General features: G+C 33.0%; 3 protein-coding genes and 1 long non-coding RNA gene across 6 annotated transcripts in view; 2 read left to right on the forward strand and 2 right to left on the reverse strand.

The window, feature by feature from the left end:
• Positions 1-1,159: 1,159 nt before the first annotated feature.
• On the reverse strand, positions 1,160-6,378 carry LOC135832905 (uncharacterized). 2 transcript variants are annotated; one of them, XM_065346443.1, is made up of 3 exons: positions 6,018-6,378; positions 3,313-4,289; positions 1,160-3,181 (listed from the first exon to the last, which is right to left on the reverse strand). In XM_065346443.1, exons 2-3 carry the CDS (start codon positions 4,277-4,279, stop codon positions 1,377-1,379), a joined length of 2,772 nt encoding a protein of 923 aa, XP_065202515.1. In that variant the 5' UTR covers positions 4,280-4,289; positions 6,018-6,378; the 3' UTR covers positions 1,160-1,376. The 2 variants fall into 2 exon arrangements, with proteins under 2 accessions (XP_065202515.1, XP_065202514.1); XM_065346442.1 differs by having other exon boundaries at positions 3,313-4,294; positions 6,018-6,377.
• Positions 6,379-9,668: 3,290 nt separating this feature from the next.
• The window catches only part of LOC135832917 (uncharacterized), a 40,003-nt gene continuing 26,270 nt past the window's right edge, over positions 9,669-23,401 (reverse strand). The window contains exons 4-6 of one of the 2 annotated variants that reach the window (XR_010556394.1): positions 12,473-12,573; positions 11,729-11,928; positions 9,669-9,991 (exon numbers count right to left, since the gene is read on the reverse strand). This is a non-coding gene — a long non-coding RNA (uncharacterized LOC135832917). Of the gene's footprint in view, positions 9,992-11,724; positions 11,929-12,472; positions 12,574-23,401 lie in introns of both variants that reach the window. The other variant, XR_010556393.1, reaches the window with a different exon arrangement.
• Positions 9,701-11,948, forward strand: LOC135832916 (prolyl endopeptidase-like). Its single transcript, XM_065346456.1, has 8 exons — positions 9,701-9,838; positions 10,299-10,370; positions 10,470-10,693; positions 10,799-10,992; positions 11,112-11,194; positions 11,290-11,417; positions 11,527-11,692; positions 11,807-11,948. Exons 1-8 carry the CDS (start codon positions 9,701-9,703, stop codon positions 11,891-11,893), a joined length of 1,092 nt encoding a protein of 363 aa, XP_065202528.1. The 3' UTR covers positions 11,894-11,948.
• On the forward strand, positions 16,560-22,041 carry LOC135832914 (prolyl endopeptidase-like). The gene is made up of 17 exons (XM_065346455.1): positions 16,560-16,628; positions 16,755-16,862; positions 16,970-17,041; positions 17,133-17,356; positions 17,933-18,126; positions 18,228-18,310; positions 18,394-18,536; positions 18,650-18,812; positions 19,940-20,146; positions 20,224-20,418; positions 20,507-20,620; positions 20,703-20,851; positions 20,937-21,149; positions 21,222-21,372; positions 21,445-21,555; positions 21,673-21,741; positions 21,845-22,041. Exons 2-17 carry the CDS (start codon positions 16,767-16,769, stop codon positions 21,908-21,910), a joined length of 2,250 nt encoding a protein of 749 aa, XP_065202527.1. The 5' UTR covers positions 16,560-16,628; positions 16,755-16,766; the 3' UTR covers positions 21,911-22,041.

The raw sequence follows: 23,401 nt of genomic DNA on the forward strand, positions 1-23,401 counted from the left end.
TACCATCTCGTTTTTTTCATATCATTAATTCATTATTCCTCCAAAAGCTCTAACTCCATATTCTGCTTCACCTATAAGCTTAGCCAGAATAATTTCTAAAAAAAATCACGATATTGGCCAGTTGACTATCACTAAAATTCAATTTGATGCAAATTTGCACCCTAATAAAATTGAAAAACCTTCCCCCAAAAAATTTTTTAAAATCTTTTCTAATCTTCAGAAAAAAATAATTCAAAGATCACTCTAGCAAGTATCATCATCGAAAGCACGTATTGTATTCAGAATTGAAATTCCTTTTGAATAAGTTTGACCTCCGAGGGTTGAGATGAAGTGTCCGAAAGTAGCCACCTACACATACCCTAATGTGGCTGTACATACATTGGAGTTCAATTGGAAAAATTAAGAGCCAATAGGATTATAGGAATTTTAGTAAGTTTGATCATTTCTAATTCGTAAGGGAACGTTGAACATTACTATTTATTCATCATCATCAAAAATGGTTGCAACCCAACAAATTATCAAACAAGTGAATTTTATACCCTGTCAAATTCTGAGCTAAAAAATTTCAAAAATTTCGTAATTTTCTTAAGAATGCTCTTCAATGGCTTGGGAGAAACTCAACCGATAAATTTCAATAATTTTCATGAGAGAATTTACACTGAACATCAATCAGATTGTGAAACTTGAAAAAAAAATGAATTTGAACGATGACATTTTTAAAATTAATTATTATTTGTTTTTCTCAACTTGTTTATATAAGACCCGCAAAGGACTTCAAAGAAAAAATTTAATTTGAAATTACAATTTCAAAAAAATTGGTAAAAATCAAAATGTTTTGAAAATGTTTGAGAATTAACGAAATTTTTAAAGATTTTAAATTTTAAAAAATGTAACTTCGAATAAAATAAAACAAGTTGTGCAAGAAGAAAAAACGCAAAAATTTTGAAAATTAGTTGAAATTTCATTTTAGAATTTGACGACTTAACTCTCCTACGTCAGCTTCAAAGATGTGAAAATTGAGTGTGACCTTGACTTTTTTCAAAATATTACTTATTTCACAGAGTTACAGCAATTAGGTATCCATCAAGGGCCAAGTATGGCATCGTGCTAAAAAGTTGGAAAAATTTTCGATTTCTTTTTTATAAATGAAACAAACATATATTTTCTACTGAAAACTTATATTTTGATCATATCCATTCTTGATTGAAATTCAACAATATTTGTAACGTCAAAAAACAAATTAAAAAAACGAATACCTACAAAAAACGTAAATCAAATTCTAGATAGGTACCTACCTTAAAATGTTAAAAATTAAGAACGTTTCTTAACAAATAAAATACTCAAACAACACGAATATTAGCCTACTTTATAAATTTCTATTCATTAATCACATGAATGGCGACAATTCGATCGAAATCTGCTGATAATTTGCGCATCAACGTCCATTTATTGGGTATGGGAGAGAACCAATGAACTTCATTGTCTCTAGATACATACACGATGTTTTGTCCTTGACCAGTAAACTGTACGACTTTTTTACTCGAATTATCAATACTGTTCCACGTTTGAGACACAAAATGGAATACCAAAGTCTTCGATTCGAACAGAAGGCTTAGATCTTGATTAATAACGTTTATTTGAAATGGGATATTGGCAAATTTCCGCACACCTTCGACGTCGCGAGTAACTTTCACCGGAATTGGAATTTCTGGCATTAGCATCCACGCCATTTGATCCAAGTCGAAGAAATACGATTTATTCACGTAGGTACAAGTTTTTTTATGTTTTTCGACGCACGTTCTGTAAAGCTTTTTTCCATCACTAGTGTACATAGTGTGAAACGAATTTTCAATTCTTGTATCTTTCAAAAAAGTAATCCAGCGGTTTAGTTCGACGGAATATCTCAGTAAAATTTCATCAGTGCAATAAAACACTTCGCCGTTGCAATTGAGAATTGCATACCTATTACGTGAATTCATTTGCACATCTGTGGCAAGTGACGTCATTACGTTTGTAATAGGATGATACACTTGGAAATAGAATTGATCGCCGATGTTAAAAAGAATGAATAATCTGGCGTCGATCATCGTTGCCGAACACTGCCACCTTGCGCTATCTCGTATTTGTGCTAATCGAACAATTTCGTCGAAGTTCACGTCTACGACGGTCAAATAGTTGGCTTCCCCGTGAACCAATCCGTCGAAATGGTATATGCTGACCACTTGGGAACCATGTTCTCTCGGTTCGATCACTTTTTTCGAGCATTTCAAAATAAAACAAGGTTGTTTGGCATTACTTGAACCGCATTCGGCGTCGACATTTGGTCGAATAAGCGCAGCTGAAGATAAAACTCTGATCAGCTGTTCTTTGACGTATTGTTGAGAACAGTCAGCTGAATTCGAAGGCGTTTCCAACGACAGCTGAATATCAGCATTAAAATTTCGATTTATAGCTTTGGCTACTTCGATAGTAAACTGATATCGATTCTTGACGTCATGAAAAATCCATTCTGAACAGAGATCGAGCAGCTGGTCGGAATGGTCGATTTTTAATTCTGGCAGCGCGATTATTTCTTGCAAAACATGTAAAGAGACATCTTTGAAGTGCGGATGTTCGGCAAGTTTTGACCACGAATTCACGATTTGTTCGACTAGAGCGTTGTACAGCTCCGAGTACTTGTCGTTCTCACAAACGAATTGAAATATTTCGAAGAAGTAAACAGACGAGTTGAGAGCGATTTCCAACATTTTTGAAATACATTTTTCAAAAAGATCGTTGATTTCTAAGAATTCCGAACCTTTGAATACATTCATGAGTAGAGCAACGGATGTTATTTCGATTTCTTCGAAGTAAATGTACTGCATAATGCACTTGAACGTTACCGGATCAATTTCATCGATGGAGTATTCTTCAGGTGGTAATAACGCGTCATTTTTCTTTTTGCTTTGCTCGCTAGATATAGATAATTCAGGGTGCACAAATAGTCGATAAAAGAATCCAGATGCGGATAGCAACTTGATACGATGCAGTTTGAAAACTGTCCCTTGAACGTTAATCGCAACATCGCATAAAAATTCGTCTTTCAGGAATGACTTCCACGTAGCAGTTTCATCGATGGGATTCCAGATACGTTCGCCAGATGCCAAATTGCATAATTCAGCTTTCAGGTTTGCCGGAAGATCTGCGAAATAAAAAAAAATTAGATATACGCGACCAAGTAGGTATTTTTAAATTAATTAATTAGGTACAAGGGAATTGAATTCAACGTTCTTCGAGTTGATTTTTCATCATACAGCAAATATGTCGACTTACCATAGTTAACTTCTCCGTGGTAAAGAAGCAGCTTATTGAAATATTTTTCGACTTCGAGTTTCTCAGATTTACCAGGTGCGCAAGCTTTTTCCAATGATTTTATCATCGATTCTGAACTCAAATCACAATATGGCAGAAGGTTAAACCTGTATTTCGTAGCGTTGACTAAATCTTTTAGGTCTTGAATTCGATTCCGGAAATCTCGACAAATCCATTCAGCGCACATGCCACCAATGATACGTTTCTCTCGTATATTACGGCTTTTATTTAGCAACACCAAGATGAGTAATTCTTTTTCAGAGCCTGATAGATCTTCCGGTATCATTCGATAAATTTGAAGCAAATTATCGGACAAGAATTGGACGATAGTCGGTGATAAATAGGTGTAGTTGCCCATGAAAGTTGATGAAAAATATTGCAAGTCGATTATATCGCGGTAGAATTTGTTCACTTCTGGCTTAATGGTTTCCTCCAAAAACTGTTTAATGATTTCCAGATCGATTTCCAATCCAATAATGAACATGTTGTGAAACAAATTCAAGAAGTTATTTTTGTTTATCACCGATTTTAAATCTTTCCCATATATGATGCTGATTAGAGTTTTAACGCCATCGTTACCGCCTTTTATATAATCACATGGCTTTTTAAAAGACTCGAGGTTATCACTTTTAGTACTACAGCATATTCTGAAGTAATTTGATCTCAGCGCGAGGATTACACGATCGAGGATATATTTTTCGCCTTCGATGCTTATGCACACATCTCCAAGAATACTGGTATTTGGATTTTTCAATAAATTCGTACTGTGATGACGGATGATGGCGTGATCCAAATAATCGTCGGTTATTCTGAATGTAAAATCTTTCCAAGTTTGACTGGAATTACTGGAATTCTCGTTAAGATCCGGTTGAGTTGATTCGTGATCGGTACAATTGGATGAAGGTTCAGGTGGCAATTCAGATTCCATTTCCGAGATTCTGTTCTGTTACAAAAAAAAAACCATATAAGTTATGTATTACTCTGACAGCAAATAAATGAAGGTAGCACATTGCACATATATGTGTACTTCTACGTCAAAAGGGCCCATACTGTCGGTATGGAGTTAAGACCACTGGGCCATACTAGACAAAATTTCGGTTCCAATGGTCCAAACTGGGGGTCTTAAAGTGAAAATCTCGCGATTTTACAGATTTTTGAAGTCAAAGTTTTAAAAAACATAATTTTGAGAAAAACGCGTTTAAAGTTTGAGGAAAAAAAAACATTTTAGTAAGCTTTTAAAATTTTTGAAAACCTAATATCTACTCAAAATTATGCTAAAAATGACGTTTTTAATGTATTTTTTCACGTAGAACACGAATTCGTGATCAGTTTTGCTCTAAAGTCATGCCCGTTTTAGTAATCGCAAAAAAACCTGCTTAACTTTCATTGTTTTTTTTCAAAAAATTAAAAAAATTTACATACGTTTCTTCAACTTTAAAGGCGTAAAGTTTCGAAATTAAGCGTTCTACGAAAATTTCATGTAAACAAAATTGTAGAGAATTTAATTCTCTTTGAGATCAATGTCATCAGATTTTTGCTAGGACGTACCGTACGTCCGGTAAACGCGGAAAACTAAAGGACTGAATTTTCACCTTATGCAAAAAAATGTACAATTATTTCAGTTAGTTTTGGTGAGCTTTTGGAATCAATTATATTTTTCAAATTATGTTTTTAATGTATTTTTTCATGAAGAATACGAATTTGCGGTCATTTTCATCTCTAAAGTCGTACCCATTTTTGTGATCGCAAAAAAAGTACTCAACTTTCATTTTTTTTAAAAATAAAAATCATTTGCGGCTGGTTTCACTCGTATTTATTATTTAGATTCACCATAAAATTAGTTATATACTATTAAAAATCCGAGTTTGAAGATCAATACCGGTGGCTAGGTGACTGTATTAGTGGATTATCACGCCAGAGGTAGGGAGTTCGAGTCTCTGCAGGGGCGAAAATTTTTTATGATTTTTTTATATCAATTTCTTTTTAAAGCCACGAGTTTTTGTAAAATTTTCATTTTTTATACATTTTAACTTATTTTTTCAAATTTTTTGCGTCATTTTTCTACTTTTGTGAGTAATAAATTCAAGCATGCTTCACAAAAAAACAAAAAGTTTCGATGAAAATAGGAGTTATTGGAGGGTTTGGAAGGTTCCATTCGATTCTTAAAGACACAAAGAGTTTCTACAACAATTTCTGGAAAAAAATATTTATTCATTTTTGGTTGTATTGTCCCTTTCCGTATGCGCCCTCACATAATATGCAAAACTTGGCCAAAATAAAAATAATGTAATGCTTGGTATCGACAAAGTGGGCCCTTTCTTAACGAACATGTTTCAGGTGGTTTCATGCGGTTGTTGGAGGGAGAACATTATGAAAAACCGGTTATCGACAACATGGGCCCTTTTTCTTTTTTCGCTTTTAGTGCTGTAAGTCTGTAAAAAGTCATGGTATCAAAAATCCGCGAATGGCATGTGATGTACCCAGGTTAGGGGTACCCAAAACCGTGAAAACACCAATTTTGTCAAAATCGACTTTCTTACACGTTTTGGTTAATATCTCCTAAACTAAAATCGACAAAGTGGGCCCTTGTGATGTAGAAGTACACATATATCATTCCAAATAGTAGAACTGTGCGTTACTCAATAATTGAGGAGTTTATTACTTACCTCTGCTTTATGTAACGAAGGAATGCAAGCTATTCTGAAGGTGCTAACCGGGTAACCGATATCAACAATAAATGTCAGATCGAAATCACAACAAACTGACGAACTGTTATACGATTATAATTAAAGATGTTCTCTGCAATCGTTTTTCATTCTAATACTCTTATACCGGACAACCATTTTAAATCTTAACAGTTATTTCCGTAAGTACACAAATGCAGAAATGCAACGGATTATTATGTAACATAAAACACATTTACTATCTCACATGAGGAATAACGAAGATAATGATACGAAACTGATAACGCAGCATTTAACCATTGAAATTATTTTTAACAGGATCTTGCAGGAATACGTGCATTAGATTACGATAGAAAATAATTCGAATATTTGAATGAAAGAGAAAAAGTTTCCTGATATCACGTGTGTATACACCACCATTCGTCTTACATGTCATGCATGTTGCCTATCTCTCCATTTTCAGGAGGAGAATTTTAAAAAATTAAAAAATTATGCAATGAGAGTACTGTAATTTTTCATTTTTATATAGGCAAATTAAAGAATACGATGCAAATGGGCATGAATACATTATTTTAGCGATCCTTCAAGTATGCATCACCATCAAGTACCTAGGTATGCTATATTTGTTGCAAAACTATAAAATTAGGTAACGATACTTTTGATCTTGCAAAAAATAATTTACTTTTCAACTTATCACCTCGGATTTGCGATTCAGCCGCTTCAATGGATTCGAAGTGTCCAACTAATGATAGATATAGAATAATATCATGTACATTATAGTATACATTATATTCAGCTGTTGAAGTTGATTATAATAAGTTATACCCCCTTCAGGAGCGATTTGAAATTTCCGAAGTGAAGTCAACTTTTTCTGGAGGATACAGATTAGCTGGGAAAAGGTAGAAATCTATTCCGGAGGTCGACTTTAGGACCATAGACGAAGTTTTGAGTAATTTGTTATGAATAAAATTGACGATTTTGAATTTTTTTTTAAATTTGAGATTTTTTAACTTGTAAAAAACAGTTTTCAACTCGTCACTTTGGATTTGCAATTCACCGTCCCTAATCGATTCGGAATGTCAAACTTATCATAGGATTGAATTTTCAGCGGCCAAAGTTAATTACAACAACAACAGCTACATAGGTAAAGTCTTTTTAAAAAATGCAACATTCATTATTTTCTGATTGCTGAGTCATAGATAACATGTTTGGAGTATGTTTAAAACAGAACGATCGAATTGTGGTAGAAATTTTAGCACAAGTGTTCGCTCAAAATACACATACTCTTAATTCTATTTTTGTCGAAATTATTATTTGTTCTGTTGTTCATCTTTCGACGAGTGTTTTAGCAGCTGTTTTTCCATATGAAAATTTAAAATCGTTCGCACTGTTTCTATTTTTTGAAAATGCTTATTTGTATTGGATTATAAGTTCTTTTTCAATTTACTTTCTGCGATCGTAAATAATAAAATGTTTTTTGCAAAATTGTACCTAATATGGCGAATATATGTACGTGTAAAATTTAAAATATAAATACAGCGAAGCTATAGATAGGCAGTAGGCACTTACCCAGTCGAATATTTTGGTTTCTTTCCCATAATTTTGATAAGATTCTGACCGTCTTCAGCGCACCGTATTCAGATTAATTTTTTCTTGGTGCATTTTTAAGCGTTATGGCTCTAAAATTATGTGTTTCGTGGGTTTTATTGTGTTTGGTCATCGAATTCGGGCACTGCCTACCTGACTGCGGTCAACCAGGAGGTGATAATAATGCAGGTTTTCCTACCATAAGTGGACTCTATCCGCTCTGTTTCACTGATGGGTTTTAATTTAAACAATTTTCTCAACAAATCAGTCATTTACATGGCTTCGATCAATAATGTTGAATAAGTACCTTACAAAGTTACAACGTCAACTCGCCACTTCTGATCATGATTGATTTCAATTTGTTTCACAGGTTTCGTCCAACAGTTACCCTAACGCTAGAAGACTGAAGAGATGAAAGTGTGCACGATACTTATGCTCAATGCACCGTGGTTGGTGAAATGCCGTTTCTGTCTATCTATAATTATTATTCTCATCGTAATACTGGTATAATTTAATTTCACTGTGAATTACGTAGATCAATGATCCATACAGATGGTTAGAAGATCCAGATAGCGAAGAAACCAAGAAGTTTGTTGAAGCAGCTGAGAACGCCATCACGATCCCTTATCTGGAGAAAAACCCTTTTCATGCGGATATAAATAATCGTTGCAAAGAACTATACAGCTATCAGAAATACACAGGTCCTTTCCAATGATTCTATGACGTTTTCTCTAAAACATTTTCTCTAATAACAAATTTTTCTAATGTCATTTTTTCTAAAACTTTATTCGCTAATGATAAATTTTCTAATGTCACTTTCTCTAACGCATAGTCTCCAACACAATTTTTTCTAAAAAACAGAATTTGCAATATTTGTATTGCCTAGCAGAGAGGAATTTTGAATGTTTAAACAAGTTTTTCAACTTTGAGGATTTTTACACAAGGAAACGAATATTACGGACAGGGGCGGAAGGAGGCTGTTGATTGAAAATGTGAAGGGGGGTATTCAGAAATGTTTTACCAGAAATTGAAAATTTTTCAAAAAATGTTTACAAATCTGAATTATATATTTTTAAGTACCTTACCTACATTTTTTTTTAAATTATTATTTTTAGGTGGGGGAGGGTGTTTGGGATTGGGATGTATAGCTCACCGGAAGTTGCCAATCGAACTAAAGAAATCAGCTCATAATCAGCTGAAACAAGAGCGGTAAATGGTTTACAAAAACTAGAGTAGCTATCGCTGCATGAAGAACTTTAATTCCAACTGAAGTCTTCGTAGTAACAGTAGTAACACTAATAACTTATCAATGTGTACCTATTGAGTAGGCATTGCTTAAACTTTTGAATACCGATTTCAAAACTTCAGGCACAAGACATTTTTTGAAAGATGTTTCGTAAATGGAACTCAGTAATATTGCTATACTTACTTATTCCAATAAAAACATAAAAAAGTTTTTTCTATTGGAGTTCCTTTTTTTTTTTTTTTTAAATTTCATCATTAACTTTATATTTAAATTATATATTCATAAAGCCATTGTGAATACATTGCTTATCCTAACGGTCTAAAATAGGTAGGTCTAGGTACCTAGTATATCTGCATACAATATATTGTACTGTGATAAATATTCTGCTGACGTAGGTACACGTAAAACTATGAACTAAAATAGGAATGGTGCATAGTTCTATTGATTTCGATGAACAATTTCTAAATGTATTTTTTCAGTTGTTTTTTTCATACATTTTTTTTACATTGATGTCATATTAAATAATTCACATAATTATACATATTTTTCGAAAAAATAAAAAAATCGTATAGATACCTACATATATCTATTTGCCTACAATTTATTAATTGCGGTATTATTTTTCATTGCAGACTGTGAATCGTTTTTTTAATGACCTTGCACATTCGCAAACATTCGTTGATAATATCGAACTGAAAATTCATACAATACAACTTGGGCACACTGTTCAATTTCATTTTACTTTTTCAACCGAAACGCTGGCAGTATTGTAATCGTTTCAATTGATTTTAGTACCTACCTAATTCTCATCTCGGTATTAATTTTGTTCGTCATGATTCCGAAATTATATGTTGCGTGTGCCATTTTGGGGATTTTAATCCAATTTTCAAAATGCTTTCCTGCTTCAGATCAAGGTGGTGGTGGCAATTGTGGCGGAGGAGGCGGGAATAATGGTGGTATTGTCAGTAGCGTAAGTATAGTATTACACTGTACTGGTGAGGATGCCAATTATGATCGATTGGTTCCATGAAACAGCGATATTATTTTAGATTTTAAGCATTCGGAGATTCAAAAATTCCAAATTCCAGCTAGGTCATTTTTTCCTGCATTTCATTTGAGTAATCTGTAACAATAAATAAGTAAATAAATGAATAAATAAATAGGTAGAGGTAAAAAATGAATTCGGAAATGTTCAATAAAATCGAAAATAAATTTCTCTACAAGCAAAAGAACGATGTGATTCTTTGGCTTAAAATTGACCGAATCCTGAATTTTTTGAAGTAAAAAGTTGAACATGAAAATTTGTAAAAGAAAAAAAAATAATACCCCGTAGGCTGTACAATCATCAAACCAAATTATGCGGATGGATCATTTTTTTCATTTGTTAGCATTAAAATAGGGATATCGGCCTAATTACATCATCCTTTCAGATTACTTCCGACATGTATCCTACACCCAGAAGAGAGGAATGCGTATCCGATAAGTACGCTGGGAACATAATCGTACGTGGCCAATTCTCTTTGTGATGAATTTTTCAAAATACGAGTATTTTACTCTATTTTTGTGCATTGAAAATTTCTATGTATATTGGATATTTTTAGGTCAAAGACCCGTACAGATGGATGGAAAAACCGGTTATGGAAGAAATAAAAAAATTCTACGAATCGCATAACGCTATTACGAGACCGTACTTGGATAAAAGTCCATTTCGTCCCCAAATAGAGGCTCGTTTTAAAGAATTAAATGATCATCCAAAATATTACGGACCTTTAAAATATGGAAAGAAATATTATTCTTTTCAAAATACTGGATTACAAAATCAAGAGTAATTTATACTAACTCGTACCTTGTACCTATGTTAATATGTAGGTATTCGAATAGAATATACATCTAGTCCTATTAATAATAATATTGTGTCTTTTTATTTCAGCGTATTTTACGTACAAGATTCGTTGAATGACGAACCGAAGGTGTTTTTCGACCCGAATGCTCTCAGCGAAGATGGCACTATCGCTTTGAATTTCGACACTTCCTCTTTTTCCTACGATGGGCTCATTTTTGCGTATTCGTTGAGTCAAAATGGTTCCGATAGGATGAAGGTGAAATTCAAGCATGTAGAAAAAGGTTCATTTGCATTTTATAATTTCATATTTTCAAGTAGACTAATTTTTATAGCAATAGACAAATATTTTTGATGGGTAGGTAGGTAAGTAAGTAAAATCTGATTTTTTTCTGATATGTAGGTGACATTTACAAAGAAGAATTAATTGAAGTGAGATACACAACTTTACAATGGACTCGTAACAATAAAGGAATATTTTACGGGGTAATTTGATTGAATTAATCGAAAAAAAAAAAAACGAAACAAAAATGATGGTACAACTTTAGTGAACATAATATGCACATGTGTTCTGCTTCCAGCGATTTCTGGGCGATAATCCTGATCATGAATCAGTTCTAAATCAAAAATTATATTACCACGAAGTCGGAACTGATCAATCTAAAGACGTCCTAGTCGCAGAATTCCCAAAAAATCCGGATTATATGATGTGAGTAACTCAAGTTTCAATTGAAAAAATTACATACTTATGCGTGTAGGTACAGTCATTTTTTTGTTTGAAAACCTATATCTATGAGGATTTTGTTTTGAATCAATAGAGGCGGTGTCAATTTAAGCGACTGCGGTAAATACTTGATAATCACTCCGTCAGATAATGATGATCATAATTTGATATATATCGCTGATTTGGAAAAAATTAACTACGAAATAAAGGGTAAATTAGATCTTATACCAATCGTCACGAAAATGGAAGCCATTTACGAAGTAGGTGTCAAGTATTTTTCAAGAATACTTACTTACTTATAATTGAGTTAACTGAAGTGATTTCGTAGCCTTTATGAGAAATTCTGCAATACCTATGTAATTATATTGTTTCAGTTCATCGCCAACGACGATACAATATTCACTTTCAGAACTAACAAAGATGCAGATAATTACGTACAAATTAATAACAATCGACATTAAAAATCCAGATCCCTGTTCGTGGAAAGATCTAGTACCTGAAAATAAAAAAGACGTGTTAGATTCCGTCAAAGCAGTGCATGAAAAATACATGCTTTTAAATTATATTCAGGATGTAAAGGTAATTTAAGTAGCACACTGCACCTTGTATTTCCGTAGTTCACAGAATTTTTTTTTTACAAAATTCAGGGCTCTTGAAAATTTAAAGTATCCAAAAGTAGTTGATCAAAAAAAAAAAAAAAAAAGTCGAAGAAGTTGACTAAGAATGCATAGACAGCAAATAATTTTGTAAATGATATTTCCTTGTTATAAATGCGAGTATTTCAATCTTGCAATATGAATAGGTCATCAAACGAATAACTTTTTTTTTTAGAACTCAGACATTAAGTATAATGATTAATTTTTTCATTTTCAATTTATTGAGCACTAATTTTGATATTTTTCAGAATGTTCTTCAATTACATGATTTAAAATCCGGACAATTAATTAAAAAATTTGATCTGGAAATTGGCAGTATTGACTACATTTCGGGTGATAGAATTTGCAATGAGATTTTTTTCCAACTTGAAACATTCCTCTCACCCGGGATCATTTATCGTTGCGATCTGTCGAATTGTTCATTTGATCTTCAGGTAAATGTTAATTTAAAATTTCCCATTATTTTCCTCGCTTGTTTTTGATACCTAAAACAGAAAGATAATTTTAACATGAAACAATAAAATACGTAGGTACATACCTAGTTAATCATAATACCAAGTATGTACAAATATAGGTAGGTATCGAATATCTAAACTAACAGGAGCATGAAGACTGGACGGGGGAAGGGCTACACTGGGTATAGTTGAAACATTTTTTTCAATCCAATCGTTGCTCATTCAATTTGTACCAATTGTACCTAAGTCAAAGTATAAAAGTATGGAAAAATTTGTTTATTTTTTATTTACGTAGGTAATACTTATTTGTGTTTACCTTTTTTTTTCAAATGGCATAGACTTCTTCAAATTAAAATCCAGGCTTCTTTTTTATAATTGATTTTTTTTGTAGATTTTCCGAGAAATAAAAGTAAAAAATTTCGATCGCCAAAACTTCACCACAGAACAAGTATTTTACAAAAGTAAAGATGGCACCAAAATACCCATGTATCTCATATATAAAAATGTAAGAGCGATTAACCGCAAGTAGGTATGGTGTTTCATAATAAAAATGTGTCCCTAATAATTTTCTAATTACTGACAGGGCATACAAAAAAATGCAAGTAATCCAGGACTTCTGTATGGATTTGGCGCATTTGGTATGAATTTGTTACCAAATTTTTCGGTAAAGCGTTTAGTATTCATCGATAATCTCAATGGAGTATATGCCGTGGCAAATGTCAGAGGAGGAGGGTAAATATTTTTTCAACTATTTTTTTTTTTGGAAAGTTTTTAACTTATTTATTATTACATATATTTTATTTTCATTTTGTTCAGCGAATACGGCAAAAAATGGCATGACGACGCAAAATCGAATAAAAAACAAAACACTTTCGACGATTTTCAAGCCGCCGCCGAATATTTAATTGCACAGAAATACACGAGCAATAAGTTGCTAACTATTAATGGATCTGGAGCTGGAGGTCTTATGGTTGGTGTCTGTCTAAATCAAAGACCAGATTTATACGGAGCTGTAGTCGCCGAAGCTGGGTCAGTATTTTCAGTACACTAAAAATCGAGATTACATTTTTTTTTCTAATTGAGGGCTAGGGCTAGGGAGACATCGAAGGATCAAATACACCTTAGCTTTAATTTTACGACTGAATTCTATGTACAATGTACATAGGTACTATATTGGAGAATTATGAAACCTTGAAGAATCAACATAACGTTGCTCCCCTTCAATTTCTGAGTTCAGCAAACAAAACTCATGTGCAGTTTGAGATGCTGCATTATCAGGCGAAATATTCGACCTCTATTAAAGAACAAATTGGTTATTTCAGAATTTTTAATGTGAGAAAAATTTATTTGCAGTCTTTTTGATATGCTGCGATATAACAAATTTACTGAAGATGGAAAAACATGGGTGTCTGAATTCGGTTCGTCAGATAATCCAAAAGAATTCGAATACGTTTATAAATACTCACCTTTACATAATATCAATCTAGTCTGTGATGATGCTAGTAAACAGGTAAACACACATTATGTTTCTGTTAAACACCAACCTTATCGAATACATAACCAATAAGGTTTCAATTTCACTCATTTTCGCATGCACAGTATCCTGCTACTTTGATTTCAACAGCAGACGATAGTAATCGGATTCCACATGCTTCGAAATTCATTTCCACGCTACAATTCCTTGCTAAGAGTCAACCGAACCAAGTAATGCAATAAACATTATGAGAGTTTTTAAATGAGAAAGCATTTGAGGAAAAAATGTGTACCTAATATGCTTATGTACACGTTTAATTAGTATAATGACTAAACTAAAATTTTCTGTTTGTAGAAAAATCCACTGTTATTAAAAGTAGGCACAAATAAGGGCAATGGTTCGAATCAACCAATCGATAAACAAGTAAGTATATTTTCACATTGGTTGTAGGAAAATTTTCGCGATACTTTTTCTAATCGAAATTTTCCATTGTTTTGTTCAATGTAGATAGCAGATCAAGTAGATGTGATGTGTTTCATTGTAAATGCGATTGGAATTAAATTCAATTAAAAATAATATACATATTATTATCTATGTAAATAATAAGTAATAATAATTCTTATCTGGATAGAATTCTGTAACGCTAAATTACCTATTAAACCTTCCTAAGTATTGCAATAAATGGTGAAAAATTATACCACCACGAATCACATGATTCATTTTGAAATTAATTACTGATATTCAACAAATCCTCACAGGCATACAGCATAGAGTTCCATACATGGTTTGGATAAAGTCGTATCTTCGGTGTTTTGAAAATTTGTTCTTCTAAAAAATTTCGGATGAGAAGCCAAAACATCAAAAGATATCATTTCTGAAACTAGGGAAATACTTTGGAACGCAGTGGTGCCAATTCTTTGAGCATTGGAAATTGCAAAAAAAATTATACGTTTTTGGCTATTTTTTTAGATTTTTTAAAATTGGCAACAATGCGGAAAAAATTGGCTGCAGCTGGTCGACTTTGAATCTCGAATACTACCTATCTCTTGAAACTGGACAATTTTCCCATAAGCAGGTTGGGTAGGGGCTAGAAAGAAAAAACCACGATTTCTTCGAAAATGCCCCCTCTTTGGGGAACCATATCTCTCCTTCAGTGGCACCTCTGGAGCAGAGCTTTTCTCTGAGTGAATTTAAACTTAAAATAAAGGTCTCCGATGAATTCGGTCAATATCCTCAAACATTTTGGACACTTTATTTCAAAACTAAAACAATTCGAGTTTTTTAAAAATTTTAAATTGGTTTTGAAGTTATGAACGCCTTAGCGTCATATGATTCACAAATTTTCAAGCGTGCGTAACTTTGAACATGGCGTTCAATTGAAATTGTAGGTAGGTCTAGGTACCTATCCACTTATACTGACGTTACAGCGTAACTAAATGTGTTATTTTAAAGTTACTCTCTTGTTTGTATTAATTGTAACTTTCATTTGCCCTCGTGCAAGTGTTTTCCTCGTTATTTTATTCATTTGAAAAAATTTATTGCTTCAAACATCCATGGGTAGGTACGTATGAACAATCGACTTTTTTCACAAAAATCTGAATAAAATCGAATTAAGCGCTCATAATGTACAGTGTAATTTTCAAGCATAGGTAAGTAATGAAAAATGATCATATGGCCGCATAGTTGCTTGTTCGGTTATATGTTATATGTGTAGATCATGAATGAAAATTTCGTAAACGTCCGATCTGCAAAAGTGAACTCGTTTCAAACAAGAGAAGTTGAATTTTTCGACATTAATTTTTTCAACTCACGCAATCAAACGAATATGGCCGCAAAAATAATCTGAAATTTAAAAAGAATTCAAATGAATAATATTCAGAATTTTATGAAAATTCTACAGATATAGGTATCAGTTTTTGTCCTAACTTTGATATTGGTCCAAATGATACTCAGCAATGTACTAGAGGTTACCTACTTAATTAAACTTGAGATGGTTAAAACATTGCCTATGAGTACTGTGAGATCTCACCCCCTCCTGTTTTTTTTTTGTTTTTTTTCCTAAAATAGATTCTTGCGAGAAAAATTGTGAAAAAACAAAATCAGTTTGCATAAAATTTACCGAAAGCAAATCGTTATATGTAGGTAGGTACAGATAATGAAAGTCTGGTACATTCGTGAAAAGTTTGGTCGATATTTTACAAAAATCAAAATTTCAGATGCTACGAGTCAATTCTCGAATTTTGGGGATTTTTTTTTTTGAAAATTAATCAGGGTCAAATGTGAAATAAACGATGAAATTTCACTCCGGCAGCAGTGGGAATTTCTTATTTTAGCATAAGCATATCAATGTAAACAGACAACATAGGAAAAACTGGATTGATCGAGGTGAATTACTCACGAATTTTTCACCATGAATCAGCGAAATCGAATCATAATTTAATATCAATGGCAACGAATAACGAATAGCTATGTAGGTATTTATTCACCACTTTGCATACACCATAAATTTCCTACATCACTTCACCTAATGCCTACCACAAAACGTTCATACTTACAGTTTGTTTTCTGGATTGTTTGCAGAAATTTGCAACGTAGATCATTAAATAATAAAGTATGTACTTATTACCTCCGAATTATTTTTTCATGACTTTATAGTAGTCTACTCACTTCAACTGTGAGCACAAACGTAAACTGCAGCATTTGCATTATCGTCAGTTAAATCCTTTCTTTTTTATAGTGTTTCTACATTATGATTCAAACATCATTTGCTGTTGAAATTCTTATAATTCTGTTGATCGAAAATACGTATGGTCAAGGAGGAAATAATGGCGGAGCTGCTCCTACTGTAAGTAAAATTATCAAGTATTGTTGGTATGGGTGGTTCAATCTGAAATCATCGTAAGAGATAAAAAATTGCTCGGACTCGTGTATAATATTTATCTGACTATGCAGATTCCTTCCTCCAGTTATCCAGATGCCAGAAGAGACGAAAACATTTCTGACACGTATCCCAAAAACACCATAGTACGTACACTCTTTCCATCTTTTTACCATTTTAAAACAACACCACGTTGCGTCGTATTGATTTTCATTTTTTCAATTCGATAAATTTCAGGTTAAGGATCCGTATCAATGGATGGAGAAACCGGACACCGATGAAACCAAAAAATTCGTCGAAGCAGAAGATCGTGTCACAAGAGGTTACCTGGATAAAAGCCCATTCCGCACTGAGCTGGAAGCTCGTTACAAAGAATTGTATAATTACCAAAGATACACAGCGTTTATGCAGCAAGGGAAAAAAATCTTTTCCTATCAGAATACCGGCTTACAAAATCAAGAGTAAGAAATACATGATACTACTGACTGACATCATTTTAACGCACTTATGGTTAGGTAGAAAAATTTAATAATCATGGACCTTTCAATTTTGAAAGCACCTAGACCAAATTTTTGAAAAACATCCTTCTGTGCTTCTTTACAAAATTTAAGAAATCAAGCAACCTTGAAGAATCGACATTTAAACTGCTCCTTCAATGTCTATAACCAGCAAACTAATTTACATTTGTGCATTTTGGATTGCTGTTTCTTCCTCATACGAATTATTAGACATATTTGAGTGGAACACCTGGTACAGGGTGCCCAGAAATATCGAGTACCCCTAAAAAAGTTTTCTACTAAAATACTTCGGTTCGTCACAGTGAATGATAATAATGATAGCACATGATTGGTTGTTGGACTGGAGAGATAACATTCCACCAGCAATCATATGAATCTATTTCACGTTGCCAACCTATATTTTTAATGAAAAACTTTCTTAGGGGTACTCGATATTTCTGTGCACCCTGTAGTTATAGTACCTACTTATACGTATACCATATACCTACCTACTTTATAATTAATTATCACACATTTCAGCGTAGTTTATGTGCAAGATACATTAACAAGCAAAGCCGAAGTATTTTTTGATCCAAATACTCTCAGTAAAGACGGCACTGTTTCACTAGATCCTTATTATTCTACTTTCTCCTATGACGGATTAATTTTTGCGGCTCTGCTGTCTGCAAGTGGTTCTGATTGGAAAACTGTGCAATTCAAGCACGTAGAACAAGGTCATTATTATGATAGCAGTGCAATAACCGAAGTCAATAAAGTGCTTAGGTACTTAAAAACCATTTCTAACAATTTTTTATGGATTTTTTTTCCACCTCAGGCGAAATCTATAAAGAAAAGTTGGAAAAAGTCAAGTTTACTTTATTAGCATGGACACACGATAACAAAGGATTATTCTATTCGGTAAGTTATATTCGAATCATTTTCAGTTGAATACAATGATAACTGGATGTTATTTTTGAACGAATTTTTTCATCATTTTGCAGGGCTATCTCGATCATAAAGGCAACTCGAACGGTTCGGGGAATGATTCATACGAAAAACATAAAGTTTATTATCATTTGGTTGGAACTGAACAATCCAAAGACGTTGTAGCGGTAGAATTTCCAGACAATCCTGATTATGTCCTGTATGAAAATTTTTTATGACTCATTATACTTATTCATTTTAGTTTTATCTCAAGTAATCATTCGATTTATAATGAATTAATGATCTGAGCTTTAAAAAAATCATAATTTTCAGCAATGCCTGGGTAAGCGACTGTGGAAAATTTTTGATGGTAACACCAGCAACTGGTACGGATTCTAATCTAGTCTACATGGCTGATTTGGATAAAATTAAATACGAAATAAAGGGTAAATTGGACCTCATACCAATCGTCACAAAATTCGAGGCTTATTACGAAGTGAGTATGAGTAATCTGTATAGAATGTTCTGTAATTTTTCAACCGCGTTGCTCACCTTTTTAACAAGGAATTGTTAATTTTTTACAAGAGTTAGATATGTTCTTACGTATTTAGAGGTTTGGCTTTATTGCGCTCTCCGTTCCTAAATTTGTAGAATTTTATACCTAAGAAGGGTTCCAACAAGAGGACTAATATTGTTTAGGGGCAGAGGGAAGCTTTTTCTGGGTAGAGTACTACTCAAGTCGGAGGGATTCTGACCAGAAATGACAAATTTTTTTACAGACTTCGAACTATTTATTTTTTTGGCATTTTATAATTTCGAGGGATTTTATAGAAGGGGAAGTAACATTGTTTACTTATTTGTTTAGGAGACCCAGGAATATTTTTGTTCATAAGGAGCTCATTTATAAGAATTCTGAAACAGAAATGGAAAATTTTCAAAAAAATTTGCATCACGGGAGGTCCCATACAAAGAAAATAATAATAACGTTGGGGGAGGGTGGTGGAGAAGAATTCAAACAATTCTGAAGCTAAAATAAGAAATTTTTGAACAAATTGTGGTGTTTTTAATTTTTTTTGTTTTACTTGGGAGATTTTCAGCACAACTTGATGATTTTGAGTTTGGAGGTCAAAAATTTTCATCAATCACATCTAGGGAGTTAGGGTACCTGACTTCGAATCCTTAAAAATACAGGGTGTCTCAGCATAGAATAGCCGCCTTTCACCAGCAACATAGGCAACCTATCTTGAGTAAAAGTATGCATGTTTGCCCATCCTGGAATTTAAAGGGGCTGAAAACTGCTCCCATGAAAAAAATTTTCTTTTCGATTTTGCAAAGCAAATCTGATTTTACATCATTCAAGAATCATGATAAATAGAAAGTTGTGCTTTACGACTGTAAACTGTAACCTAATTTGTATAAAAAATTTTCATGTGGTCGATTATGCAAGCTCTGATCGTCTGATCCATCAGAATGAACTATGCAAGATGAAAAATCTGAAAAAACGTATTCCAAAGTTGATCATTCAGGATTCGAACTATCATTTAAAAAATGTTAAAATCAAAGCATCCAAGGTAGAAAATTGTAATTAAAACAATTCATCATATACGAATTTAATTTTCATAGTACATCGCCAACAACGAGAAAGTTTTCATTTTCAAAACCAATAAAGACGCCGACAACTTTAAATTGATCACCATCGATATGACCAATCCGGATCCCAAAGCATGGATTTGGAAAGATCTCATTGCTGAAGATCAAAAATATGTACTAGAGTGGGCAATAGCAGTATCTGACAAATACTTAATCGTATGCTACACTCAAGATGTTAAGGTAAGGCAACGAAATGTTTAAAGATACATATCTACACCTAATCAAGGTGATGGAAATTCAAAATGTTTTTTCAACAGAGTGTTCTTCAATTACATGACATAAAAAGCGGGGATATCATCAAGGAATTCGATTTAAAAGACATGGGTACAGTTGAACAAACGGATTTCTTTGGCAACAGACAGTCTCCGAATATATTCTTTCTGTTTAAATCTTTTCTCACTCCTGGAATCATTTATCATTGCGATCTATCAAAACCATCATTCGATCTCGAGGCATGTAACATACACACATGAACACGCCATGTATGTAGATCCAAGATTTTTGTTGAAAAAAATTTCAGCGAATTAAAATTTTTTCCAGGTATACCGAGAAAGCAAACTGAAAAATTTTAACCGTGATGATTTCACCACAGAACAGGTATTTTATCAGAGCAAAGATGGAACCAAAGTACCCATGTTCCTTACCTACAGAAAAGTACGCCTGGTGATTTAAAAATAACTAAGGCTATTTCAGACAGTTTCATAGAAGATTTTTCGTTTACCATTTTCATTTTCAGGGTTTACAAAAGAATGAAAACAATCCAACTTTCCTTATAGGTTATGGAGGTTTTGGCGACAGTCAGCTACCTTATTTCAGTGTTAATCGTATCGTATTCATAAGTAATTTCAACGGCATACATGGCATGGCAAATATCAGAGGCGGAGGGTAAACAATTGTGTTTTTTTTTTTGTATCCACCTCAATTTTTAAAGGTCAAATTAAGTGCATTATCGCTATCTATATTTTTGTAGAGAATACGGCGAAAAGTGGCATCGAGCTGGATCACTGGACAAAAAACAAAATTCATTCGATGACTTTCAAGCAGCCGCCGAATACTTGACCAAAGAAAAATATACTAGTACTAAACTACTGACTATTAATGGTGGATCAAATGGAGGTCTTTTAATGGGCGCTTGTCTCAACCAGAGACCAGATTTGTTTGGCGTGGTGGTTGCAGATGTAGGGTAAGTAAACTTGGAACATCATAATAATTATTTGTAGTTCATGAGAAAGATTTCATTACGATTCTGTTGCAGCTTATTTGATATGTTGCGATATGATAAGTTCACCATTGGGAAAGGTTGGGTTTCTGAATACGGCTTGCCATCCAGTGAAAAGGATTTCGAATTCATATATGCGTATTCACCTTTGCATAGAGTCAAATTACCTGACGATCCTCATAAACAGGTCACATTATTGATTCATTTATACTTGCTCTTAGGTAATTTTAAACACTGATAGGTACGATATTTTCTGCAGTACCCTGCTGTCATGCTTACCACGGCAGATCACGATGACCGTGTTCCACCCTTGCACTCTTTGAAATTCATTGCGACTTTACAATACCAAGCTAAGAGTCACAGCAATCAGGTAAAGCAGCGGAGGCAGTTGGTCTACCTATATACCTGACTATTTACTATGTATCTTAGGTAGGTACTCTTAAGCAATTCTCGATTTATGAATAATTGAAATTTCTTCTTCACGTAGATAAAACCATTTATAATCAGAATTGAAACCAATGCTGGACATGGCGATGGCGAATCTACAGATCAAACTGTAAGCATTAAACATTGAAATTCCATTTGAACATAATTATTTAAATGTCAAAAATCAAGTTCCCACCAATTCAAATTATTTAAATTTCAACTGATTGATACAGATTGCACGACTCATTGATATGAATTCTTTCATTATATTGAATACTGGGATCACGTACCATGCATAGTAGGTAATATAAAACTCATAGGTAAAGGTAATACGGATGTGATTTGATTTGAGTATTTTCGTGTCAATTTTAATTTTATAAGGTGTATCTGTATGGGTATCTCATGAGTAAATAAACGATGAAAATGCTTACTTCATTGAATCAGAAAATGTCGAAAATGGCTTCCGAAAGGTTATGTACATTAAATAAGCAATCAATTGAGTTGGGAGGGGCTTTAAAAATTTGCTTCGAAATGGTTGACGGAAAATTGTGACTAAATACTCTCATAAAATTGCAAATGATTTGAGAAGATTTTTTGATGCGCAACTTTTAATCTTGTTCATCGAATAGAACGTTTCAGCGTAACATAACCACCTTTAAAAGTCTTAAAATGTTTGTTCCGTCAAGAAAGTACGTTCTGAAAAATTTCCATGAATAAGATACCTTAAAAACTACCACAGATGACAATTTTGTACAAAAATTTCAAAATTTATTCGCAAAAAATCTGTTTTGATTTGTATTTCAAATAAAAATCAAATTCCAAATTCATTCTGCAGAAATTTGATTTGGTTTCATTTCCAAACAGGAAGCAATACCAATTTTATTGAGCAAAAGTTATAGATTCAATTTGAAATTCGAATGAAAATTCACCATAAATTAAAGAATCGTTCCCAATTTAATTAATACAAATTCAGCCCAAATTTGTTCCTTAAGAGGGTGCTCTACCTTTTGTTTGTTTACTTTTAAGCATACCCGCGGGCAGAGATTAGACATTTTTCAAACGCATTTTTTTATTAGTTGGAGAGAATGAAAGTGAATAATTATGAGTGAAAACGTTATTGCTGTATTGAAACGATATAATAAAACTTTGAAACAAGCTAAACGATTAAAATATAATGAATTCAGACGATTCTCTATATTCGAGCATTCATTGTCAGTCATCAGACACTTGACACATGATTATTCTGAAACTACTGAAGAGAATTTGATGAAATTTGGATATATAGTGCATAAAAATGGTCCAGAGAGGTTGACGTTGCCCTTTTTTCAAATTTCTTTGTATTTTTGGAGATATTGCCATTTGAAAATTTCAAATGGCTATAACTTTGATTTAACAAAATTAATCAAAAAAAGGGCAACGTCAAGTTGTCGGGAATTCGTTTCTGCACAACATATTCAAATTTCATCAAATTCTGTTCAGTAGTTTCAGAATAATCATGTGTCAAGTGTCTGATGACTGACAATGAATGCTCGAATATAGAGAATCGTCTGAATTCATTATATTTTAATCGTTTAGCTTGTTTCAAAGTTTTATTATATCGTTTCAATACAGTAATAACGTTTTCACTCATAATTATTCACTTTCATTCTCTCCAACTAATAAAAAAATGCGTTTGAAAAATATCTAATCTCTGCCTGCGGGTATGCTAAAAAGTAAACAAACAAAAGGTAGAGCACCCCCTTAAAAATTGACTCGAATTTCAATTAAAAATTGACTCTACCTAACTCTAT

This window comes from Planococcus citri, chromosome 1 (genome assembly GCF_950023065.1).
Source record: "Planococcus citri chromosome 1, ihPlaCitr1.1, whole genome shotgun sequence".
In the NCBI taxonomy this organism is placed as follows: domain Eukaryota; kingdom Metazoa; phylum Arthropoda; class Insecta; order Hemiptera; family Pseudococcidae; genus Planococcus; species Planococcus citri.

Bases quoted from the DNA above. Each gene is read 5' to 3' on its own strand.
- LOC135832905 (XM_065346443.1), bottom strand. From the start codon at position 4,279: ATGGAATCTGAATTGCCACCTGAACCTTCATCCAATTGTACCGATCAC. The intron at 3,182-3,312 runs GTAAGTCGACAT...TTTATTTCGCAG, and splicing joins CCACGGAGAAGTTAACTATG to ATCTTCCGGCAAACCTGAAA.
- LOC135832916 (XM_065346456.1), top strand. From the start codon at position 9,701: ATGATTCCGAAATTATATGTTGCGTGTGCCATTTTGGGGATTTTAATC. The intron at 9,839-10,298 runs GTAAGTATAGTA...TCATCCTTTCAG, and splicing joins ATGGTGGTATTGTCAGTAGC to ATTACTTCCGACATGTATCC. The intron at 11,418-11,526 runs GTGAGTAACTCA...TTGAATCAATAG, and splicing joins AAAAATCCGGATTATATGAT to AGGCGGTGTCAATTTAAGCG.
- LOC135832914 (XM_065346455.1), top strand. From the start codon at position 16,767: ATGATTCAAACATCATTTGCTGTTGAAATTCTTATAATTCTGTTGATC. The intron at 20,147-20,223 runs GTAAGGCAACGA...TTTTTTCAACAG, and splicing joins GCTACACTCAAGATGTTAAG to AGTGTTCTTCAATTACATGA. The intron at 20,621-20,702 runs GTACGCCTGGTG...TTTCATTTTCAG, and splicing joins TGTTCCTTACCTACAGAAAA to GGTTTACAAAAGAATGAAAA.